Source organism: Tiliqua scincoides, chromosome 4 (genome assembly GCF_035046505.1).
Source record: "Tiliqua scincoides isolate rTilSci1 chromosome 4, rTilSci1.hap2, whole genome shotgun sequence".
Lineage (NCBI taxonomy): Eukaryota > Metazoa > Chordata > Lepidosauria > Squamata > Scincidae > Tiliqua > Tiliqua scincoides.
Genome location: NC_089824.1, coordinates 186102410 through 186124973, shown reverse-complemented (window position 1 = coordinate 186124973; position 22564 = coordinate 186102410). Strand labels below are relative to the sequence as shown.

General features: G+C 45.2%; 1 protein-coding gene across 1 annotated transcript in view; it reads left to right on the top strand.

Annotated features, from left to right (window-relative positions):
• The window catches only part of TSPAN2 (tetraspanin 2), a 77191-nt gene that overhangs the window by 19597 nt on the left and 35030 nt on the right, over window positions 1-22564 (top strand). The window contains exon 2 of the mRNA XM_066624795.1: window positions 8979-9081. Within this exon, the coding sequence (XP_066480892.1) occupies window positions 8979-9081 (103 nt within the window). The remainder of the gene's footprint in view (window positions 1-8978; window positions 9082-22564) is intronic.

Here is a 22564-nt window from a genome sequence, read left to right as displayed (position 1 = left end):
CATGAAGACACATCTAGCCGCTTTTTCATTCAGATACATAATGTCTAGCAGGGTCATCCATCCAACCATTCAGGGGAGGAGGTAGCAGCTGGCATGCTGCCTGGTAAAGGGGGCATTTCGCATGCTACCTGAATGCTAGAGGTTTGAGAGGCTGGCCTTCATGGTTAAAGGTCCAGGACAGGGCACTGAAACCTGAAGAATTCTGGTCCAAAGGTGTGCACACTAACCAATATTTTTCAAAGCATCTCCCCCAAGAGGGTTGGTTTTTGCCAGGGACATGAACCAGAAATTACAGACAGACTTGGGACAATTGGAACATACTGCGTATGCATGCACAGGAGATATACATACCTTTTCCTAACTATTTTGTAGTAGTCTCAATATAATTGTATTAACCTCAATCTCCAGGCAATTGTCCCCTTCAGCCTGAGCTTTCATGGGGAAAGAGTGATGCTGAAGAGAGGAGAAGGAATCAGTTGTGACTGTTGGAACAGCATCTTGGTGATAGGATTTGACAGCCAGCCCCACTTAAAGGACCTGTTTGTGTTTGCTTTGGTCGACTCCTGTGAGGGCCTTTGTTGTTGGGGCACTTAAGTGAAGGGCAACATGCTCTCTGGATAAGCCACTCATTCCCCAGTCAAGTCTGAAGATCTTTTCAGGAACTTTGCAAAAGCTGATTCAGTCAAGAACGCATCTCCAGCCTGCCATTTGCAGCTTTCTGTGGCAGAAATTCCCTCAAATATGGTTTACCACTGAGTAAACGGTAGCCAGGCAGAACCACAGATACATTTGAGATACTGCAGGAAATCTCTTTCACAGTACTGTAGCGCTTGGTGTAGAGTTGATCAAGAGGGCCAGAGTGGCCTATGCAAGGTATTATTACTATTTAGAGTATATGTTGTTTTCCATCAAAGTTAACAAAGCAATTGTATTGCAAAAGTAATGACAAAATGATTCCTTGTATTAATCGTAGAAGAAGCATAAGAACATAAGAACTGGATCAGGCCATAGGCCCATCTAGTCCAGCTTCCTGTTTCTCACAGCTGTTGGCATCCTTTAGTCTCGGAAGACTATGGTATCGCGCTCTGAATGGTGGCTCTGGAACAGTGTCCTCTCAGTATGTGAAGCCTGGGTAAAGTAGGTATGGAGGATAGGCTTTTACCCATGCAGCAAATCCCCCCTTTCCACGTCACTGAAATGGTCCAATGGAAAGGCAGAAGCCAATACGGTTGGTTCCAGCGGCGTCGCAGGAGTTGCCAGAACGTGACTGTGTTCAGCCATGAACTGCCTCAGGGACTCCGGCTCCTGATTTTGCCTCAAGGTTGACTCCTGAAGCCTTTTCCTTAACTGGATGTAGCCACAAGGCAGTGGAGGTTTGGGATCAGAGTTTTCCTTCTCTCAGATGAGCTGCCTTCCCAGGCTGACGAGCCCCATCTACCCGGTTTCTCACAGCGGCCCACCAAATGCCCCAGGGAGCACACCAGATAACAAGAGACCTCATTTTGGGTCCCTCCCTTGCATCTGGCATTCTGACGTAGCCCATTTCTAAATCAGGAGGTTGCACATACACATCGTGGCTTGTAACCTGTAATGGATCCCCTGCATAATTTTGTATGTCTCAATCATGTCCCCCCTCAGGTGTCTCTTTTCTAGGCTGAAGAGGCCCAAACGCCGTAGCCTTTCCTCTTAAGGAAGGTGCCCCAGCCCAGTAATCATCTTAGTTGCTCTCGTTTGCACCTTTTCCATTTCCACTATGTCTTTTTTGAGATGCGGCGACCAGAACTGGACACAATACTCCAGGTGTGGCACCAGCAGTGGCAACTATGAGAGGGATACTATATAGTCGGGCACAATTTAACAAGAAGAGGCAGTAGCAGAGGAGGGGGAGGATGGTGCATGTTCACTGATGTAGGAGTGGTGGTGCTGCCATGTTGGGCAAGGGTGCTACCATGCATCATTTTGGGTGATGGAAGAGCTTGGGCTTCCCCTAAATATAAGACAGCCACTTCTTTAAATGGTGTATCTTTGCCTAATTAGGAGGGGCTGGCTCCTGAAAGGAAATAATTCAGCAGCACTTTGAAAACTACTGGGCATCTAGCCACCAAAGCATTCTCTCCATACAAACAGAATCAATGTGCTGGGTTTGCAATCAAGGTAGCTGTGATGTTGTTGATGCCCAGCTCAGGGAGCTGGCTTGGGAATCTGTGGCGTCATTGGGGAATGGCTGAAGACTCTGCTCGAGGCAGCTGGGAAGATGTACTTTCCAAAGCAAAGCTCTGCCAGGGGAGGGCAAACAAGTCCATATTCAAACATGTGTGGCTCAGACAGAACAATGTTAAGAACATAAGAACAGCCCCACTGGATGAGGCCATAGGCCCATCTAGTCCAGCTTCCTGTATCTCACAGCGGCCCCACCAAATGCCCCAGGGAGCACACCAGATAACAAGACCTCATCCTGGTGCCCTCCCTTGCATCAGGCATTCTGACATAGCCCATTTCTAAAATCAGGAGGTTGCGCATACACATCATGGCTTGTAACTGTAATGGATTTTTCTTCCAGAATCTTGTCCAATCCCCTTTTAAAGGCGTCCAGGCCAGATGCCATCACCACATCTTGTGGCAAGGAGTTCCACAGACCAACCACACACTGAGTAAAGAAATATTTTCTTTTGTCTGACCTAACTCTTCCAACACTCAATTTGAGAAAGTCCCCTGGTTCTGGTGTTATGTGAGAGTGTAAAGAGCATCTCTCTATCCACTTCGGGATTTTTTTGTCCCAATGTGCATGACTTTACACTTACTTACATTTTAGCACATCTGCCATTTTGCTGCCCATTCTGCCAGTTTGGAGATATCCTTCTGAAGCGCCTCACAATCGCTTCTGGTCTTCACCACTTGGAAAAGTTTGGTGTCATCTGCAAACTTAGCCACCTCACTGCTCACCCCTGTCTCCAGGTCATTTATGAAGAGGTTGAAAAGCACCAGTCCCAGGACAGATCCTTGGGGCACACCACTTTTCACCTCTCTCCTTTGTGAAAATTGCCCATTGACACCCATCCTCTGTTTCCTGGTCTTCAACCAGGTCTCAATTCAGGAGAGGACCTGCCCTCTAATTCCCTGACTGTGGAGTTTTTTTAGTAGCCTTTGGTGAGGGACCATGTAGAATGCCTTCTGAAAGTCCAGATATATAATGTCCATGGGTTCTCCCACTTCCACATGCCTATTGACCTTTTCAAAGAATTCTATAAGGTTTGTGAGGCAAGATTTACCCTTACAGAAGCCATGCTGATTCTCCCTCAGCAAGGCCTGTTTGTCTATGTGTTTTGAGATTCTATCTTTGATGAGGCATTCCACCATCTTACCCAGTATAGACGTTAGTCTGACTGGCCTATAGTTTCCTGGGTCCCCTCTCTGTCCCTTTTTAAAGATCAGTGTGGCATTTGCTATCCTCCAATCCTCTGGCACTGTGGCCGTTTTGAGGGACAAGTTGCATATTTTAGTCAAGAGATCAGCAACTTCATCCTTCAATTCCTTAATAACCCTTGGGTGGATGCCATCAGGGCCCGGTGACTTATTGATCTTCAATTTATCAATGAGGTCTGAAACATCTTCTCTTTTAACCTCTATCTGACTTAATTCCTTGGTCAGGAGGGCCTTTCGGGCAGCAGTATCTGTCCGAGGTCTTCTGCCATGAAGACAGATGCAAAGAACTCATTCAATTTCTCTGCCATCTCTAAGTCTCCTTTTATTTTCCCTTTCCCTCCCTCATCATCCAGAGGGCCAACCGCTTCTCTGGTGGTTTCCTGCTTCTAACATATTTGAAGAAGCTTTTATTATTCCCCTTAATGCTGCTGGCCATGCGTTCCTCATAGTCTTTCTTGGCCTCCCGTATCACCTTCTTACATTTCTTTTGCCACAGTTTATCTTCCTTTTTATTCTCCTCATTAGGGCAAGACTTCCATTTATGGAAAGAAGCTTCCTTGCCCTTTACAGCCTCTCTAACTTGGCTCGTTAGCCATGCGGGCACCCTCCTGGACTTAGTCGAACTCTTCTTCCATTGTGGTAAATACTTCCGCTGGGCCTCTATTACTGTTGATTTGAGCAACCTCCATGCTCTCTGTAGAGACTGGACTCTTTTTACCTTCCCTTTCAACCTCCTTCTAACCAGCCTCCTCATGTGAGGGAAGTCTGCTCATCGGAAGTCAAGGGTTTTTGTGAGATTTGCCTGGTACTCTTCCCCCGACATGCACATCAAAACGGATTGCAGCATGATCACTGTTCCCCAATGGCTCAGTAACACTGACATCTCTAACTAGGTCCTGAGTACCGCACAATATTAAATCCAGAGTCACCTGTCCTCGGGTGGGCTCCATGATAAGCTGCTCTAATGCACAGTCATTTAGCATGTCAAGGAATTTGGTCTCCTTTTCGTGACCAGAACACAAATTGACTCAGTCAATATGAGGATAATTGAAGTCCCCCATGATTACAACCCTGTCCCTCCTTGTCACGTCCCTGATCTGTTTCCTCATTTCAAGGTCCCCTTCCGGTTTCTGGTCTGGAGGACGATAGTCCACCCCCAGTATTACATCACTCCTTAGGCCTAGTAATTTAACCCACAGAGATTCTATGGTCGGTTCCACCTTCGATCTCTACTTTGCTGGATTCTATCCCTTCCTTAACATAAATGGCCACCCCACCTCCAACAAACCCCTCCCTGTCCCTCCTGTAGAGTTTATAGCCTGGGATTGCGGTATCCCCCTGATTCTCCGCATTCCACCAGGTTTCCATTATGCCCACTATGTCAATGTTTTCCCTTGTCACCAGACATTCCAGTTCTCCCATCTCTGCTCAGAGACTTCAGGCATTTGCATAAAAGCATTTGTGCACAGAATGCCCCAGGATGTGCTGCTTATTAGCTCCTTTATCCATGAATCCTCTTTGTGCCAAACCGTCTATCGCATCCCATCACCCTACCTTTCCCAATTTCTTCTCCTACTCTGCCTTTGCCTTGTTGTTCTCTAACCTCCCCATCCTCGTCCCATAGGGATGAGGAGTCCCGAACCAGATGCCCCTCGGCTCCTGTCGGCCTTCCCCCAGGGATCAGTTTAAAAGCTGCTCTACCACCTTTTTAATGTTATGCGCCAGCAGTCTGGTTCCATTCTGGTTCAAGTGAAGCCCATCCCTCTTGTACAGGCCCCACTTGTCCCAAAAGGTTCCCCAGTGCCTAATGAATCCAAACCCCTCCTTCCTACACCACCGTCTCATCCACACAGTGAGACCCCTGATCTCCGCCTGCCTAGTTGGCCCTGCACGTGGAACAGGTAGCACTTCAGAGAATGCAACCTTTGAAGTCCTGGCTTTCAGCTTGCTACCTAATAACCTAAATTTGTCCTCCAGGACCTCCCGGCTACACTTGCCCACGTCGTTGGTGCCGACATGCACCACAACCGCTACCTCCTCCCCAGCACTATCTACCAGGCTGTCTAGATGAGAAGTGATGTCCGCAACCTTTGCACCAGGCAGGCAAGTCGCCATGCGGTCCTCACATCCATCGCAAACCACCTCTCTGTTTCTAATAATCTAATCCCCCACTACAAGAAGCCCCCAACCCCCTCCTCCTGAGGAGTTTCCTGAGTGCATTCGGATATGGGCCAGTCCCCTGGAGAAGGGGTCCCCCCTAGGGGATTGTTTCCCTCCTCTCCAGGAAGACTTTCTCCAGCCCTGAGATTTCCCACCCGGGCAGCTGAGGAGCTGCATGCCTGAGGTTGGGACGAAGCCTGATCGTCCCGGGAAGTCTCCCCATGGTCCTTCTCTGCCTTCCTCTGCTTCCCCAGGTCGGTCACCAAGGCTTCAAGGGAGCGGATGCATTCCTTGAGTCCCTGGAGCTCCTTACACCAAGGACACACCCATGACTTATGCCCCAGAGGCATATATTCATACATGTGGCACTCAATGCAAAACACTGGATAGCCCCCACCCTGCTGCTGGCTGTCTGACTGCATAGCTCTTTTAATTTTGTTTGTTTTTGTTTAGGGGTACTTAAAAACCCTACACTGGTTAGCAACCCTCTTCTCAAGGGAAGAGAAAGGGCGGTATCTCGGGCCGTGGTTTCCTTGCCCTGCTGCTGAACTCACCCAGATGCTAAACTCGAGGTGCCTTACCCGGCACCTTGTTCCCAAGGCACTGGGTTCCCAGAGGCCACGCCCACTTCTGCAGAGAGTCTCACATGGTGGCAGGCACTAGCTTTATACTCCTAGCTAGCTCCTCCTCTCTCCCTCCTTGCTGATTGAAAAGGGGCTGGTCTTCCCAGGTGAGATTTTCCAGAATGGGGTGCTTGGATTTGCCTAATGGAGCTCTTATCAACTCCTAAAGGTCAATTGCTATGACCTAAAGGACAATGACTATGCTAAATTGCCCTGGCTGGGTGGGAACTGGCCCTTCCTAGGTTCTTACCCTCCTACTTCAGTTCTCTGAGGTTGGACTGTTTTTTTAACCTAAAGCTGGTTTTTTGTTTGAGTTTAAACTGCACTGGTTTAAGAGGTTTTTGGCTTGGTAGAATGTACACACTAAGGTTTAAATCCTTTTTAGCATTGCTAAAATTCTGCTCTTATTAAGTGTGCCCCTTTATTTTATTTTATTTATTTATTTATTGCTCTCACCTAGATCCTGTGTCCTGATTTACTGAACCTTTAGATTATGTTCTAACTTAGATTAAATTTAACTTGGTTAAGTATAGGGTTAATTTAAACCAAGAAGAAAAGCTTGCTTTCCACTTTATCCTCCTCTGTTTTACTTATTTTTCCAAGTGCCTGTACCTTGGGCTCTTACTCACAAGTATGACTCTGCTCCTACTCAGAGTAGACCTCTGTACACTCTTATGTATTTATTTTTATTGCCCTCACCTAGCTCCTGTGCCCCAACTTGCTAGATGTTCTGTTAGGCAGAAGCATTCCTTTTGTGTCTTTGTGAAAGTTCTATTGTAGATGAGAGTAACTGCCAGCCAAGAGTGTGTTCCTTATTACAACTGAAGAGTTATGGTACGTCCTTCTATTGAAAAAGGCTGAGGCCCTTGAGGGTGGCGCAGTCTCCCCTCAGAGGGAGCTGAAGAGCTCTGAGTTGTGAGGCTGCTAGTGTCAGTCAGCTGCAGCTGGGAATCCAAGAGCAGCAGCACAAAGCTGTGTGTTGTGTGGCCTTGCTAAAAGCCTTGGCCATTGTCTCTTGTTCAGTCACTCTCTGCCACTTGAGGAGGCTGGGTCCACTTTTCCCCCCTCCATTCCCTTCAGTGTGATTGGAGATGTGGAAGCTATCTGCATCAAACCTCTGTGATTGTTACGGGGTGTGGGCTTTTCCTAGCAAAGGCATTGCTCTCTGTCTGCACAGTAACAAACAGGGTATGACTTTCATTGAGGGCATGGAGTGAGACCTCTTATTAGAAGTGAGAGTGAACTCATCAGTTGCTTGAATCAATTTATGAAATTTGCTGCCTCATGATGTAGTGGTGGCCATTTGTTTCAATGACTTTAAAAAGGGACAGGATAGATTAATGTAGGGGAGGGTTGATCAGTGGCTCCTGGTCACAAATGGGAATGACATGAATTCTAAGCTATAGTCATAGTGGCTGCATAGAACCCCCAGGTGTAGAGACAATATATGTTATTGGGAAACAATGGCCAAGTTCACATGCTGCTTTTGGTTTTCCAGAGGTACCTGGTTAGTCACTGCTGGAAACAGGATGCTGAGCTTGATGGATCTCCAGTTCAGTCAGATCTGCCTGGGCTTCTTGTGCTCTTTAATAAAAAGACTTGCTTCTGCCTTATTAGGAGACTTACTAGTTGACTATCCAGCTGACACAAAACTCTATACTGAAGGCTGCCGCTTTCCTAACTCACATATAACTCCACATAGTGAGAGAAACAAACTGGAATTGCTGTGGGGAATTCTTAGCAAAGGTTATTGATGTGCTTTTGGGACTGTCATGCTATTGATGGACTTGTACTTAAGTGCTTGGTAAACTCCGTTAGTACAAAAGGAAGTAACCATAATCTTGGGGGGTTCACCTAGGGCAGAAGAGCCCTTCCTGAGAGTTACAAGGTTGGGATGTTTACAAAGCACAAGGCCTATTCAAAGGGTTTTGGGATATCATGTGTAGATAATCAGTTGCACAAAACTGACACCCTTTACTAAACTTTAACACTAGAGGCAAAAGCAACTCCTCACTAGTGAGTAAATGCATATTTTGTGTGTGCATATAGCCTCAGAGTGCGGCCAAGCATAAATGCAAATCAGAACTCACTGCAGGTCTTGTTTTTCATCCCTAACTTTTGGTAACCTGCCTTCCTCCTGCCATCATAACACATATGACTGGCATACTGGGTAGCAAATTGAATGTTGATTCCCTGGTCTGTCTCCCCTCTCCCTCCCTGCCCACTAGCTTCAGGCAGGCTGTCTGCCTTTTTTATTTTTAATGCACTGCATTACACTTATTCAATTAAATGTATATTTGCCTGCCCCCTCTTTAATTTTTTTAAAAGCAGAATCCATTTTTTTAAATGCTGAAAAATTGCTTCAGGAGGAGGGAGGGAATGGTGAGTGACATCATGGCATTTCATTCAGTCAGAACTGTGTGTTGTCAAACTCTCACTAAACACATACAACTGGGTTTCCCTGAACTGAGCCCATGAGAAAAGACTGTACTTCTCAATAAGCAAATGTGCTTCCACAACAGGCTCACTGCTCAAATTACGCACATCTGTTACACATCTTTGTTAGCACAGCAGCGTTCATCGTTTTGGTTCCACTGACAAAAGTGTGTGCACGCCAACTGTAGCCTGTGTATTGCTGCATGTGGATGAGGACTCCACATCATCTACCCTGGGAGTTTCCAGGAAGAAGGGGGAGAGTTGTTTACTGATTTGTTGGTCTCGTCAGCCTTCCTTTTAACTGTTAACTTTTTGGATTTTGTTTTGCTTTTCCAGTTGGCAGGATCTGGTGTTGTCGCATTTGGGCTGTGGCTGCGGTTTGGAGGGGTGATGAGAGATTTAGCGTCTGATGAAAAATCCCCAGATTACTTTTATATGGGTAAGTCCTGTGTCAGTCCCAACTGGGTAAGCATCCACATAACTGGGTCAGCATCCACTTCACTCTCTGTCAGGAAACGGAATACCTGGAGAGCACAGTTCTGCGTGCTTTCACAACAGCTTTGTGGTAACTATGCTCAGTTATAATGGTGCATGCCAAGCAGAAAAGGGAGGGCCTGGGAGCATTGACCATCTAGGGTTAAAGAAAGCACATCTGTGCAATATCAAGTGCAGTGTTCAGGATCCAGGCTGTCAAGCCTTCTGTGCTAACAATCCCTCACAGCCACCTAGAATGCCAACAGTCTCCGACTGTCACTCGTGCAAATTAGACACATGGTTGAAATGCCAAGTTGTGTGATGCTCATTGTTGAGGTTTCCACAGCATTTCAGACTTTCTTTATAGCGAGAATAGAGTCTCTGGGCTGCAGAACCAGGCCTTATGTGTGTCTCTATTGTTCTTTTTGCTTTTTAATTTTTTTCATTTGGCAAGTTTTTTTGTTTTTTTTTAAAGTTGGCTGTTGGTTTTACAAATAAGGTACCAACAGAATGTTGAAATAAGTGACCGTCCATGCTGAGCTTTAAAAGGTTTTGTTGTGTTTTTGTTTTTTTAAATGTGGACAACCCACCTGAAGCAGAAGGGGATGACCCAAGAGAGATGACTGGATCCGCATTAGATTTGCAAATGGAAAATTAGCAGCCCCTTTTGAACAGGGGGGGGAATGGGATTAAATGGCAGGACAAAATGAATAGCAAGCCCCAATATAAAGGTATGCCTGTTTAAAGCTGACCCTAATTTGTTGCGCTGGCAGCCCCAGATGAGTGGCCCCAGCTGCTCTACCACTTGAAATGGTGGTGGAATGCCACTCCAATCCCACTACCCACTAGCATGTGTGCATGTGAAGTACACACACCAGCAACCCCAGTGCCAGGCAACACACTCGCACACTCATCACTCCTCCCTTTTTTGTCCCTTGATGCATGTGTTAGTGCGCTGCTGGTGCCACCCACTTCTCTGAGCTGAGTGAATTGCCCCATTCAACCAGTGGATGGTGGTAGAATGATGGGATGGAAGCAACTCCCTCCCACCTCCTCCAATTCTGCTGCCACAATCTTTGGCAGGCCTTCCCCCAGTCCACCCACACATCCACTGTTCCTTCTTCCCTTTTTCCTCCATGGCCTTCACTTTGCTTCTATTTCCAAATAGAACAGGGATGTCCAAACTTCTTGACAGGAGGGCCACATCATCTCTCTGACACTGTTGGGGGCCAGGTAAAAAAAGAATTAATTTACATTTAAAATTTACATAAATTTACACAAATGAATGTATTAGAAATTGGAACTTATATGAATAAATGAAGGTCTCGCAATAGCTCAAGACCCACGAAAGGCCTTGTGCAAAGCAAGACCAGCCTTTCCTTTGCTACCACTGCTGCTTCACAGATGTGAAACAGCAAGCAGCCTAGGGAGCCCTTGGCCCATAGCTTGCGCAAGAGGTTGAACAGTCAGTCGTCATGCTGAGAGCAGTTGTGTCGGGCCAGTGCAGACTCCAGCAAGTCTCCAGCAGGCCAGAGGCTCATTGGAGACTGGAGGCTCCCTACAGGTCAAATTGGGAGCCCCTGAGGGCTGCAAATGGCCCCCAGGCCAGGGTTTGGGCACCCCTGAAATAGAACAACAGAGCAGGCTGGACAAAGGAAGTTGAGAAGCACCACCCCACTGCCAGAAAAGGAAGGTTTTTTCTCCATTTGGAGCAATAGGGTGGTAATTCTCCAGACTTTCTTCTTCTGACCCATTCTTCTGCTCTGTGTGAAAACAGGAGGTGAGATAAGCAGGGGAAAAGTGAAGCAACTGAGGAGGTGGCCAATGGACTTGGCATGCCACCTGCATCCATCTGCCTCCCAAGGTGATCCACCTCACCTTTCCTCATGAATACACCAACTCTGGCACCAGAGGAGTTACAGATGCTCATGCATAAGGCAGGGGGGATTTGCCCATGTGGACATCAACCTGGGCAGCATCCAAAAAGCAGGGAATTAACACACAGGACTGTGCAAAAGAGAAATTTGATTCCAGTTATTTTAACCTCCTCTGTATAATGTGGGATCCTGTGACCAAACATATCATCATGTGTGTTTCATCCTTATTCAGTGCCAAATGTGGAGGGATAACTCCCATTATCCAAGAAAAAAGGATGAAGGCACAAATCAGCCATGTTGGCCTGGCTACGATCAGCGAGCTCTAGACAGGCTGACAGGCAGAATGAGAGAAATACGGACAAAGCTGACTTTGTGCCGAGGATGAAAGATGCCCCATGGTATCCCAGACCCTCTGTTATTCCTCCTAAGGACTGACTACTGTCTAGATAGCTTTAAGTGTCTCTTGTAGAGCTAGGAGCTGGCCCAGAGCCCAGCCTTTTGAGGATAAAGGGACAAAAGGGCAAGACTTCCTTAGGGGGTCTGTTTCTCAACTGTCAGAACTGGGCAAGTACACTAACCAGAACATTTAGCAATTTTCACCTCGGTTGTATTCTCTTGGGAAGAGTTTTCTGCAGTGTTAGGTTCATTGTGGGAAATAAGAACCGAATTGCTTAGAAGATCCTTCCTTGTGCAAATATTTATCCTGGAATCAACATGTCAAGTTGAAACATACACAAATGAATGCTTTACTCCTTATACAGACACTGTGTATTCTCTAGGCAGCCAGTTGCTTTGCAGATTCTCCATTCTTCAATGTACATGAGCTTCCATTTACAGATCTCCTGACATCTGATCCTATGCCCTAATGCTATGTTGGAATGTCCCAAACCTGATCTGGAGGTTCAGAAGGAAAGAGCCATCTATTTGCCTAGAGCTGTGATGGGGATTTGAAATAGATTGTATTCATTCAAATCCTAATTGTGCGGATCTCCAGCAGAACAGGAATTCACTAGCAGAAGTGCCACGGCTAGTGGCTGCTTGCACAAGCTGGTAGAGAGGCCTCCCAGTGCCAGTAAATTGGTGGCAGGGGTAGTTGTGGGAGGAACGGGGCAAGAAGGAAGTGTCTGGGCAGGGAAGGGGGGTGGCAGGTGGAATGGGGAGGAGGGAGGTGTATCGCGGTAGCCCCAGTGTGTATCAGGTTCCTAACACTGTTCTTTCCCCCACCCTTACTCTACTCAGTTCTGTGCCAGCAGAATAGCTGGCACAGATCCAAGGAAATCTGTTGGGTTCCCTTACCTTGAGGAGACCTCAGGATTGCCTCCCCAATTTATTTTATTTTATTTTTCACATTTTTATACCGCCCTTTCGTCAAAGAGCTCAGGGCAGTTTACACAGCTGCTCCTCCCCTCTTTCTTGTCCTCACAACAACCCTGTGTGGTAGGTGAGGCTGAGAGAAAGTGACTGGCCCAAGGTCACCCAGGAAGCTTTGTGGCTGAGGGGGGATTTGAACCTGGATCATCCAGGTTTAAGTCCACCTCCCAAACCACTACACCACCCTGGCTCTCAATGGATGCTCCCAATGGATGCGGTGCATGCTTGGTGCAGCTGCATGGGCAGAGGGGGAGGATTAAATTAGGATTGGGCTGTAAATTACTCAGTCAGGTCTTGTATCTTATGGGACTTTTAATATACATTAATAGTTCGATTCATTTTGCAACTTGAGATTCTGTAGTGCCCTCGTGCAGCATCTTGGGGTGTTGGCCTCAGCTGTTTCAAAGAGATATCAGCTACAGGCACATGGTAGTTGTTCAGTTGGCAGCAGAATATTTTCCTTACGTATGATCATTGAGATGATGCAGTTAGAGCACATCAGCTTCCTGTACCCTTGGAATACATAGGGAGTTGCATCCAAATTGCCTTAGACTATGCTAGCCCCATTGGAAAATAAATAGGGTATCATTAAGTGCTATAGTCACTGCTGATCTGTGCAGACAAACCCAAAGATGTGTGGGTGGTCTGAAGTGTGTCACTAAAGCAAATCCCTAAATGTATAACCATAGTTCAAATCAAAATTTCATAATTCTAATTACTGCCTTCCCTCCCCCCCCCCCCCCGAGAGCCACTCTTGTGAGTAAATTGTACAAACAAGCACAGAATCTAATAAGAACAGGACAGGAAACATACTTATATTACCAGCATCTGTTTCAAAGTCTTCTTGTTTCTAGCTTCAAGAAACTGGGGCAAGGAAGCTTCCCTAAACTCCATTATCCAGGCACATGTTATGTCAACAAGCAAAGAAGCAGGAAGTAATGGCATTGTCTCCATAAGTTCAGCCCCAGGCCAACTCCAGACAAAAGGAAGAGGCTAAAAAAAAAGATATTCTTGCCCTGAACTGGGCAAAAGTATCCAGGACTGGGGAAGCAATGCCCTTACCATTTTGGATTGCAGTCCAGCATGAGAGATCTTTAGGCTAGTGCTGGGACCCCAAAGCAAAGCCCTGAACTGAGGGCCCTATGATGCCCACTGTCCGCCCCTTGATGCCACATTGGGTACTACAGCTGCCATTGGTCCTGAGTGTTTAGGGGTCAGCCAGCCAAGTGCACCCTCTGGTGAACACACTGGCTGAGCACTGCTCAGCCAGTGCTTGGCCTTGCCCGCGCCTGATACCACCCTTACTTTGGGTCACAGTGATCGCAGACAAGGAAGTTGAATGCCCACATTTGCTACCTATAATTTTTATTCTTATTGAACTAGTTCCATCTTGTCACTCAGTGGAAGGCTAAGAACACTTCAAGACAATAAACACAATACAGTGATAAAAATTTAAAATGGGGTAAAAGCCATAAATAATAAAAGACTCACTCAGCCACAGTGATAAAATCGTCAGTCATAAAAATCAAGATTCTGTTCAGTGCTCGGGAGGATAGCAGCATCTCGCACTGTCTCCTAAAAGCAGAGAGTGGTGGGCACCTGACAACCTGAAATGAGCAAAGCGTTCCCAAGGCAAAATGCCACAACTGAGAAAAGCCCTGCCAATTTGCCATTTATGCGATTTCTCAGGGCCAAACCACACATTAAATGTGTCAGCCACTTTGGGGGTAAATTGCAGCTTGAAGAGTGATTTCCAGTGGGAAAATTACACAATAGGAAAAAATTAATTCCCGCTTCCCATACACCATGGTTCTGATCTAGACTGCCTTTCAGTGTTTTGTGTGTGTGTGTGTGTGTGTGTTTTAAGTGATTCCACCAGACCTGAAGCACATTTCTTAATTGATGCATTTAGCACAATGTATAATTTGGTTTTCAGTGAGTAGGAGGAGGGGGACACAAATGAAGACATCTTCCTAGAACAGTGTTTCTCAAGCGTTTAGTGTCGGGACCCACTTTTTAGAATGAGAATCTGTCAGGACCCACCAGAAGTGATGTCATAACCAGAAGTGACATCATCAAGCAGGAAAAATTTTAACGATCCTAGGCTGGAATTCTGCCTGCACTTACCCAGGAGTGACTATCATCGTATATATTTTTTATACATAGTAACCTGTTAAAAGTACAGATCTGTAACATTTCCCTGAATGCAGTCACATAGCAGTCTAATATATTAAAAATAAAATATTGAAATGAATGGGAACCCACCTGAAATGGACTCATGACCCATCTAGTGGGTCCTGACCCACAGTTTGAGAAACACCGTCCTAGAATATCCATTGTTCACATAGGAAAATGGATAAGTCAGAGAAATTGGAAGAAAGCATGTCATTTTGATTTATGGAGTGACTGCCTATGTAAAGGGCCTAATGGGTAAACAAGCAGTAGCATGTCCGTCCCCAATGGGGTCTGGTACTTCTGAAATGGCTCTCCTATGGTCTGTTAGATACACTGACCATTCCCGTCAGTGTACCTCACTTTGGGCAGTCTCACTTTTCTCATAGTGCCCCCATGTGGTGAGATTTCTATTTAACTATTTCCTGGATATAGCAAGAGTAGCAAAAAAAAAATCTTTTCCATTCTATTAAATAGCATGTGCACTTGTGGAAATTCAGCAGAAGCTTCACCACAAGAAGGCAGCATCTTGTAATTGTTTCTGTATCAAAAACAATAAAATTTGCCTTTGTGTTTTTTGCTGTTCAATCATGGCCATGTAGGTTGACGTTCTTCCAACCAAATATATGCTTTATGGGCCATTGGTATGGCACTGTCCAAGTAGTCACTGGCCTTAAGTTAGATTGGGTTAAAGTTTCCAAGATGGCAGCTGAGCATGCTCATTTGGAGACAGGCTGTGGCTCAGTAATAGAGCACATTGCCTGAAGGAGGTCTTAGCTTCAATCCCTGCCGTCTTCAAGGACAGAGAAACACCCATGGATGAAACCCTGGAAAGCTAATACCAGTCAGTGTGGGCCAGGGGTCAGCAACCTACAGCCCGTTATATCAACCAATGGACTAACTCTTTATAAGGCTGCTTCAGTATCTTAATGGTTTCAAGCTATGCCTTATTGTAGCAGAGAGAAAGGAAAATCTGTAACTCATGGATAGGTGAAGCTGTAGCAAAGCACTGCTGTAGTCTTCCTTCACTGATATTGCTTAGGTAACAGACTAGTTCATGTTAGCACTGCCAAATTTGTCAAGACTCAGTGGGACATACCTGCAATTGAGGACAAATTACAGTGAAAAGACAAAGCTCTGAAAGTGGTTTGCTGGATGTACCCAGAACAGGAGTGAACAATCATTGTGCACTTTCCAGCCCAGAGCTACTTCCCATCCTCTTCACCCGCTTGCATGGTGTCATTCAGAGCCATTCACCTGATTGTGGGCTCACTAGTACTTTTCCAAATTGTTTCTGGAAGAGTATCAGGAGCTCTGTGTTGGGCTCTCTGGCCCATTATAGCAGACAGTTGCACATTCTGATTTATGAAGAGCATTTTGTGGTTTGCTTTTGTTCTCTTTGCTGGGGCAGCTGCTCAGGAACTTGGTGGAAGGAAGAGAATCGGATAATCAATGTGACAGGGAGATGTAAAACTGCTCAGTTACATTAAATATCCTTCTTCCTATCTCTTTACACTGGCAGCCTCACAGACGTTCTCTGGCTTTGTGCAGCCAGGCGCCTCCAATGAGATCAGACTAAACACAGTGCAACATTGCCTTCTTTGGGCATCATCTGTGGGCAGACGGTGGATTGCTGCTCAGCTGCTTGATTTCAAGATATAAACCCCTTCCATTTCCATTGTGAAGACAGAAGGATACTTTGATGGGATTCTTCTCAGCATGATGGTGGCTTTTCCCTGAACAAACCCCAGAGATGCAATTCTAATCGGGAACTCCGCTGAGGGGCAGAATCCTGGTAGTATCATGGAGTGTGATATGCTGCACAACACAAGGAGGCTTCCATTTCTGTCCCTTTTATCCAAAAAGAAAGGCATTTTTCCAGCATGAATACACCTTGCCTGCATTAATACACTTGTATCACAATCGTGTGCATGTCTTCTTGGAAGTAAATTTGAGTTAAGCGGAACTTACTCTCAAGTATATAAGCATGTGACCCTAAGAACTTTAGCTGAAGTCTATAAACTACATTGCTGGTTGGATCTATCCATAGCACAATGGTAGAGCATCTGTTCTGCATGCAGAAAGTCTCCGGTTCAATCCCTGCCATCTCCACACAGGGCTGGGAAATGTCCCTTCTTTAACTCTGGAGAATCTGTGCCAAGTCAGTGTAGACAATTGGACCTAGATGGACCAATGGTCTCTCAATGTAGGACAGCTTTATATGTCTCCGAGTTGATCTGTAGAGCCAGGGCTCACAGTAGACCCTGGAACAAGTTACCTTCCAGGTCCACCTACATTTGTCACTAAATGTAGAGATTGGATATATGGAATTTGTAATCAGTTCTTACCTGCCAATGAGATCTCTTTTATCCAGCACAAACAATCCAACTTATTTGGGAATTTGTGCATGCTGTATTCTGTAATGTTCTGTGAGCATTTGTGTCTTTTCTGTTGTGAGTATGTTATGTGCAGTTCACAAAATCTTGCAGGGAAAGGCGCATTTTGAAGTTGGTGTTCTGGACTCCCTGGTACGTGGCTTGATGAATCACTGTTGTAGTATAAAACACTCACTGAATTACTCTAAGGCAGCCAGTGAACCTTCTTTCCTCCTCTGTGTTGTCAGATATAAGGCAAACACTGTGGATTAGAAACAGAGAGGCTGAGAAACATGTCACCCCAAAAAAGTAAGGAGCTACAAAAATGAGTAAAGTCTCAGAATGTTTAGTTAATTGCTGCAGCCCAGATTGGCCTAGCCAGTATTCGTATGATTGGTTGGAACTGCTGTTTGGATGTCTGGAGCTTTCTGCTTTCTGTCTCCTGCTTATTTATGGAGGAATTTTCCAGGATCTGCAGTATTTTTGACTTTACAATAATTGATAATTACAGTCCTGTAGTTTCCATTGAGCTGGCTTGTGCTACTGTGGAGAGTCCCATCTCTGCCCACACAAAGGCCTCTTCTGCCCTCTTGGGCTGATCCCACACTGACCCTGCTCTTTAAGCCAGGCCTCTGCTCATCTTTTCCAGCCACCACATCTGTTCTCATGGCAACAGGCAGGCAGCTGTGCTAACAGCTGAGGCGTGTGCTGCAATGCAAGGTGTAGAGCCCTGCCAGGTGGGCTGAGAGTCGTCTTTGGTTGGCGTTAAATATATAGCTTGCAGGAGGCAGGCAGACAGGAAATACAGATCTAGCACCATAGAAACCAAACTGTTTGACCTCTGCAGAATCTTCCCACCTGCCATCTGGGAGTAAGACAAGATCTTGGGGAATATAAACAGACAATAGAGGAGAGGGTGAACTGTGGTTCTAAAGTTAGGCTGGCTATATATAGCAAGGCCCTGGCATTCTTACCCCTGCCTACAAAAGTGCCAGTGCTTTATTTCCTAGTCTTCATGGAGGATCTGATCAAAAGGGTGGGTAGGTAGGTAGGTAGGTAGGTAGGTAGGTGGTTGACGCCCATCAGTGCCAGCATCAAGTAGCTGAGGGCCCTGGCGCAAAGCTCTGCTCTTGGCTCACACAGCACCCCTGCCTGCTCTCTAATGGTGCATTGGGTGCAGCCAGTGGTACGGGGTGGATTAAACCCAGCCAGGGGGCTCCTGTGATGTGCTTGAGCTCTTGGCCAATGCCCAACCTGGCTGATCCCCGGTGCTACCCCATTACCCATTCATAATGTTGGTGGATTGCTAGTATTTCAAAAATAAAAAAGGGACTTCTGGCACTTAAAGGCTAAGACTGTAACTATGACATAAGCTTTTGTGACAAACTGTGAAATGTTAGATTTTAGCTGGCAGATTTTACACACACAAACTTGTCAGAGTACAACATTCGAAATGCAAAACAGAAATGTGAGCATCTGTGACACACCACAATGTGTGTGATTGAGGTCCAAATCCTAACCAACTTTCCAGCACTGGCATAGCTGTGCTAATGGCACGTGTGCTGCATCATGCAGTTGGGGGGCAATCACGGAGGCATCCTCAAAGCAAGGAAATGTTTGTTCCTTTACCTTGGAGCTGCGTTACCCTTATGTCGGTGCTGGAAAGTGGGTTAGGATTGTGCCCTTAATGTATGTTACAATGTCATGTGTTTTCTTAACAGCAGTAATTGTTGATACTTCTATCTTTCTAACTGTGTTATATTCATGCAATTCCCTGTAGCAGGAAAGAATCTCAGAATTTTGATTAAAGTGTGAAAGGAATAGAATCAAATTTGCAGAGGAATTCTAAATTACGAGTAATTGAAGTAACTGAAGTTACTGGAGGTCATGACTAGGTTGGTGTTAATTTTGCCTGATTAGTACAGTGTGAATTGTTGGACTGTCCATAATTTCCCAAGTTAAAAAGTAGAAGTATTGGATTTGTAGTGAAGCCCTAAGTAGCTGAAAAGAATAGGTATTCCTGTTCAGAAGTGATTGGGTGATCTAGCAGGAGTATCTCATTTGTTCTTAGATATGCTTTGCGTGCTAGCTTTCTGCAGCAGCAAACAAACACTGTATCACACTTACACTGAATTCTCCTGTTCTTTCCCCTTCACACAGTGTGTGAATGTGCTGTCATGAGCTCTGCTCTATTTCTAAAAAGAGAGATACAAGGGTTTGAAATCACCTGGAAGCAAGACCCTCTCTCATTGGAAATGCTTACCCTTAATCCTATATGTATGGGGTCTAGCTGTGCTAGAAGGAACAATACTTTGCAGATGCATCAAGAACCTAAAACAATAAATGCTTCCAGCAGCAGCTACTTCCCATCCCTTTTTTTCCTAGTACCTCTTCTCTGGCTTGACATACATTTTTGCTCCACTGCCTCGCATGAAAACATCCAGCCACATTTCCTGCCTCATACACTCTCTAAATCTTGTTCAACAGCCAGTCTCTACTTGTTCACCGATGATGCTGTGGCTGCCTTAATGGATCTAATCCTGCTCCAGAGGTGCTTTTTCCTTCCCCTGATGCCCTAGCCAGGTTTCTGCTAGCTGTTGGTTTAGTTACTATGGTATTGCAATCTCTGAACAGAGTTATAATTCTCATTGGCACTCTGAACTTCCTAATGCAGGCCACTCCTTATGCATTTTTCTTCCCTGTAATTCTCAGCTATCTGTTCTGCAGTCAGACATCCCACATCCTTTCCATTCATCATGCAATATCTTCCAGCATGGATTCCCATTCATATAGTGGTACCCATGCTGCCATTAAAATGAGCATTGCTAAATACTTGGCACAGTGGAAACATTGAGGCACAGAACATTCATGTTCTCTTTTTAATAATAATAATAATAATAATAATAATAAAACTTTATTTCTATCCCGCCCTTCTCCCCAAAGGGACCCAGGGCGGCTAACAACATATAAAACAGTTTAAAACATAATTTCACAAACAGATAAAAACACATTAAAAAACACATTAGCAGAACCCATAAAAACAGTAGTCAGATAAAAGTCAGAATAAAAGAGCATAAAACAGCAGTACTTAGAGGAATCAAGCCTGTAAAAAGCAACTAAAAGATGTATAAAAGATGTTAAAAAGGCCATGAAGTCAGAAGGCTTGATTAAACAACAAGGTCTTCTTTGTTTGTAAGGAGTCATAGAACAAACCTTGGGAGGCTTTATCAAAGATTGAAGGCTCTTCGGAGCTGGGCAGGAGAGTCCTTAAGGAGTGTTCCTTAGCGTGTTCTTACAAACAAAGAGGCCATCTGTAAAATCTGGTTCTTGCAGCTGTGATACAAGCTTCCAGCTTATGGACCTGTTGCCTCAACCGGATGTGGATGAGGACAAGCTGACTAGGGAGGCCCTGGAGGCATTCAGAGCTCTACCTCATCAGGAACAATGAAACACCGTGCAGAAAGTGGGAATGCTCTGGAAGGAGCTATTGGATATGATGCAGACTACACATCCTCTCACATCATGTGAGAGTATATCTTCTCCATGGGATTCTCCAATGGTTCCTTCAGACAATGAGCCCTCTTTGAGGGTGTCTTATCAGACTGAGATGTACCAGGAGTCCCCAGTTAGGGGAAGCATGCCTTCCTCCTTCTCTCTTGGGGGCTTTCCTTCTACAGTGCCACCTCTTGTTAGCTCAGTCTAGGCACTTGAGTGTGAGAAACAGTCCTTCGACCATCTGGTCCCTCCACTAAAAGAGACCATCATTAGTGGCCCCTGCCATCCAGATGATAAAATGGAGGTGATGGAGATGCCCAATACACCCATCCATATTAAACAGCAACCTGCCTCTACTGCTTTGGAGGAAGCCATGGCACAACCATCTCAGCTTTCAACAGCAGATAATCAAGCCAACAACCATTGATTCATCCTGTTTCTGATGGCATTCCAGCCGTAGCAGCAACAGGCAATGCTATAGAAGAGTTTAATCCACTGGACCATTTGGAAACTAAGTCAAGATCGTTGGAGACTATTACGGTCAAGCCTGGGCCACAACCACCTGCCACAAGTATGCAGAGGGGCTCAGAAATTCAAATTCCCTCAACTCCAGCAGACTGACTACTACCACATCGACTTCCTGGAGCCCACCAAGGCCAGCTGAAAATCCTATCCTGGAATATTGCTGGCTGGTCTGCAAAATCACAGGAGAAAGTGCTAGAGGAAATCTTAAGGGATAGAGATGTTATACTGTTGCAGGAAACATGGGCTACCACACCCATTGAGTTTGAAGGATTCTCTGCAACATCACTCCCAGCACGGAAGAGCGCAGTAAAAGGTCGTCCTGCCGGCAGTCTTGCCATATTAGTGAAACCAGTCTTTAAGCATGAGCTGCTGTTTATGGCTGATAGCTATTGTAAAATCCAGGCAATTAAGCTGAGGTTGCCACATCAAAGTTTTATGGTTATAAATGTGTACATGCCACCTGTAAATGATAAAGTGGCAACCGAAAAGCAATGGGCATATTTCAGTGGCATAATTAATGAACTGACTGGTAAATATCCTGCTCTTATACCAATAATCTCTGCAGATTTTAACTTTAGGGTGGGACACAATAATGATATTTTCCATCAACTTTTAGATCTGCCTATTGATATGACCTTACCAGAGTTCTGTCTCTTTGAAAGGCAGTCCAAAGATAGAACAATTAATGCTGCCGGGCTTCTACTGGCTAAATTTTGTATTATCAATGGCCTTACCTGGCTAAATGGCCTAAATTTATTGGGGGATAAAGGCGAATATACCCATATTTCAACTAGAGGTATGAGCGTTATAGATTACATTCTGGTTTCTACTCATTTCCTCTCACAGATAGTGAATTTTAGAGTGGGTTACCCACAGTCTAGTGATCACTTACCTTTAATATGTGATGTGGCCTACTCCTCAGATCGCCATCATAATTCCTACACATAGGTGGAAGAAAGCCACCTTGACACAATTAAAAGAATTAAATGGGATGCAGACACTAAAGAGTCCTTTTGCGCATTGTTACAAACTGAGGACATGATTCAGCTATCCACTCTGAATCCAGACAACCAACTAGGGATTATGACCTTATTCGAGGTTTTAATATCAACTCTCCAGAACAAATTGGGCTGGATACTTCCGCCTCAAAGAGCAGAGGGCTGGTGAAAGAACTTTACTAAGATAGAGCAGACTTGCTTGACACTGAAGATCGCTGTACGCAGTGCATATAACAAATTTCGAGAAATTGATAGCAGATCAAATTTACAACACTATTTTAAGTTGTCTGCCCAACTTAAGGAAGCTATCAAAGCCTCGTTACACCGCAATGCAACAGCGAGATGGTCACTTTTAATCAAATCTGTGAGATCTAAAAATGTCAAGAATTTCTGGCAAATTATATCAGGCTGTTTCTATAAAAACTCAACTGGCTTCACAGCAATCCCTGCCAAAATGTGGGAGGCACATTTCAAATCAATCTTTTTTGATGAATCTAAACCTATCTCCATCATTAACATGCCACTTCCGTCAGATATCCCAGATTGGCCTGCAGTCTCTGTGGACGAAGTTCTTTTACTCATTAATCAGTTAAAACAGGGCAAAGCAGCGGGACCAGATTCAATTCCCCCAGATA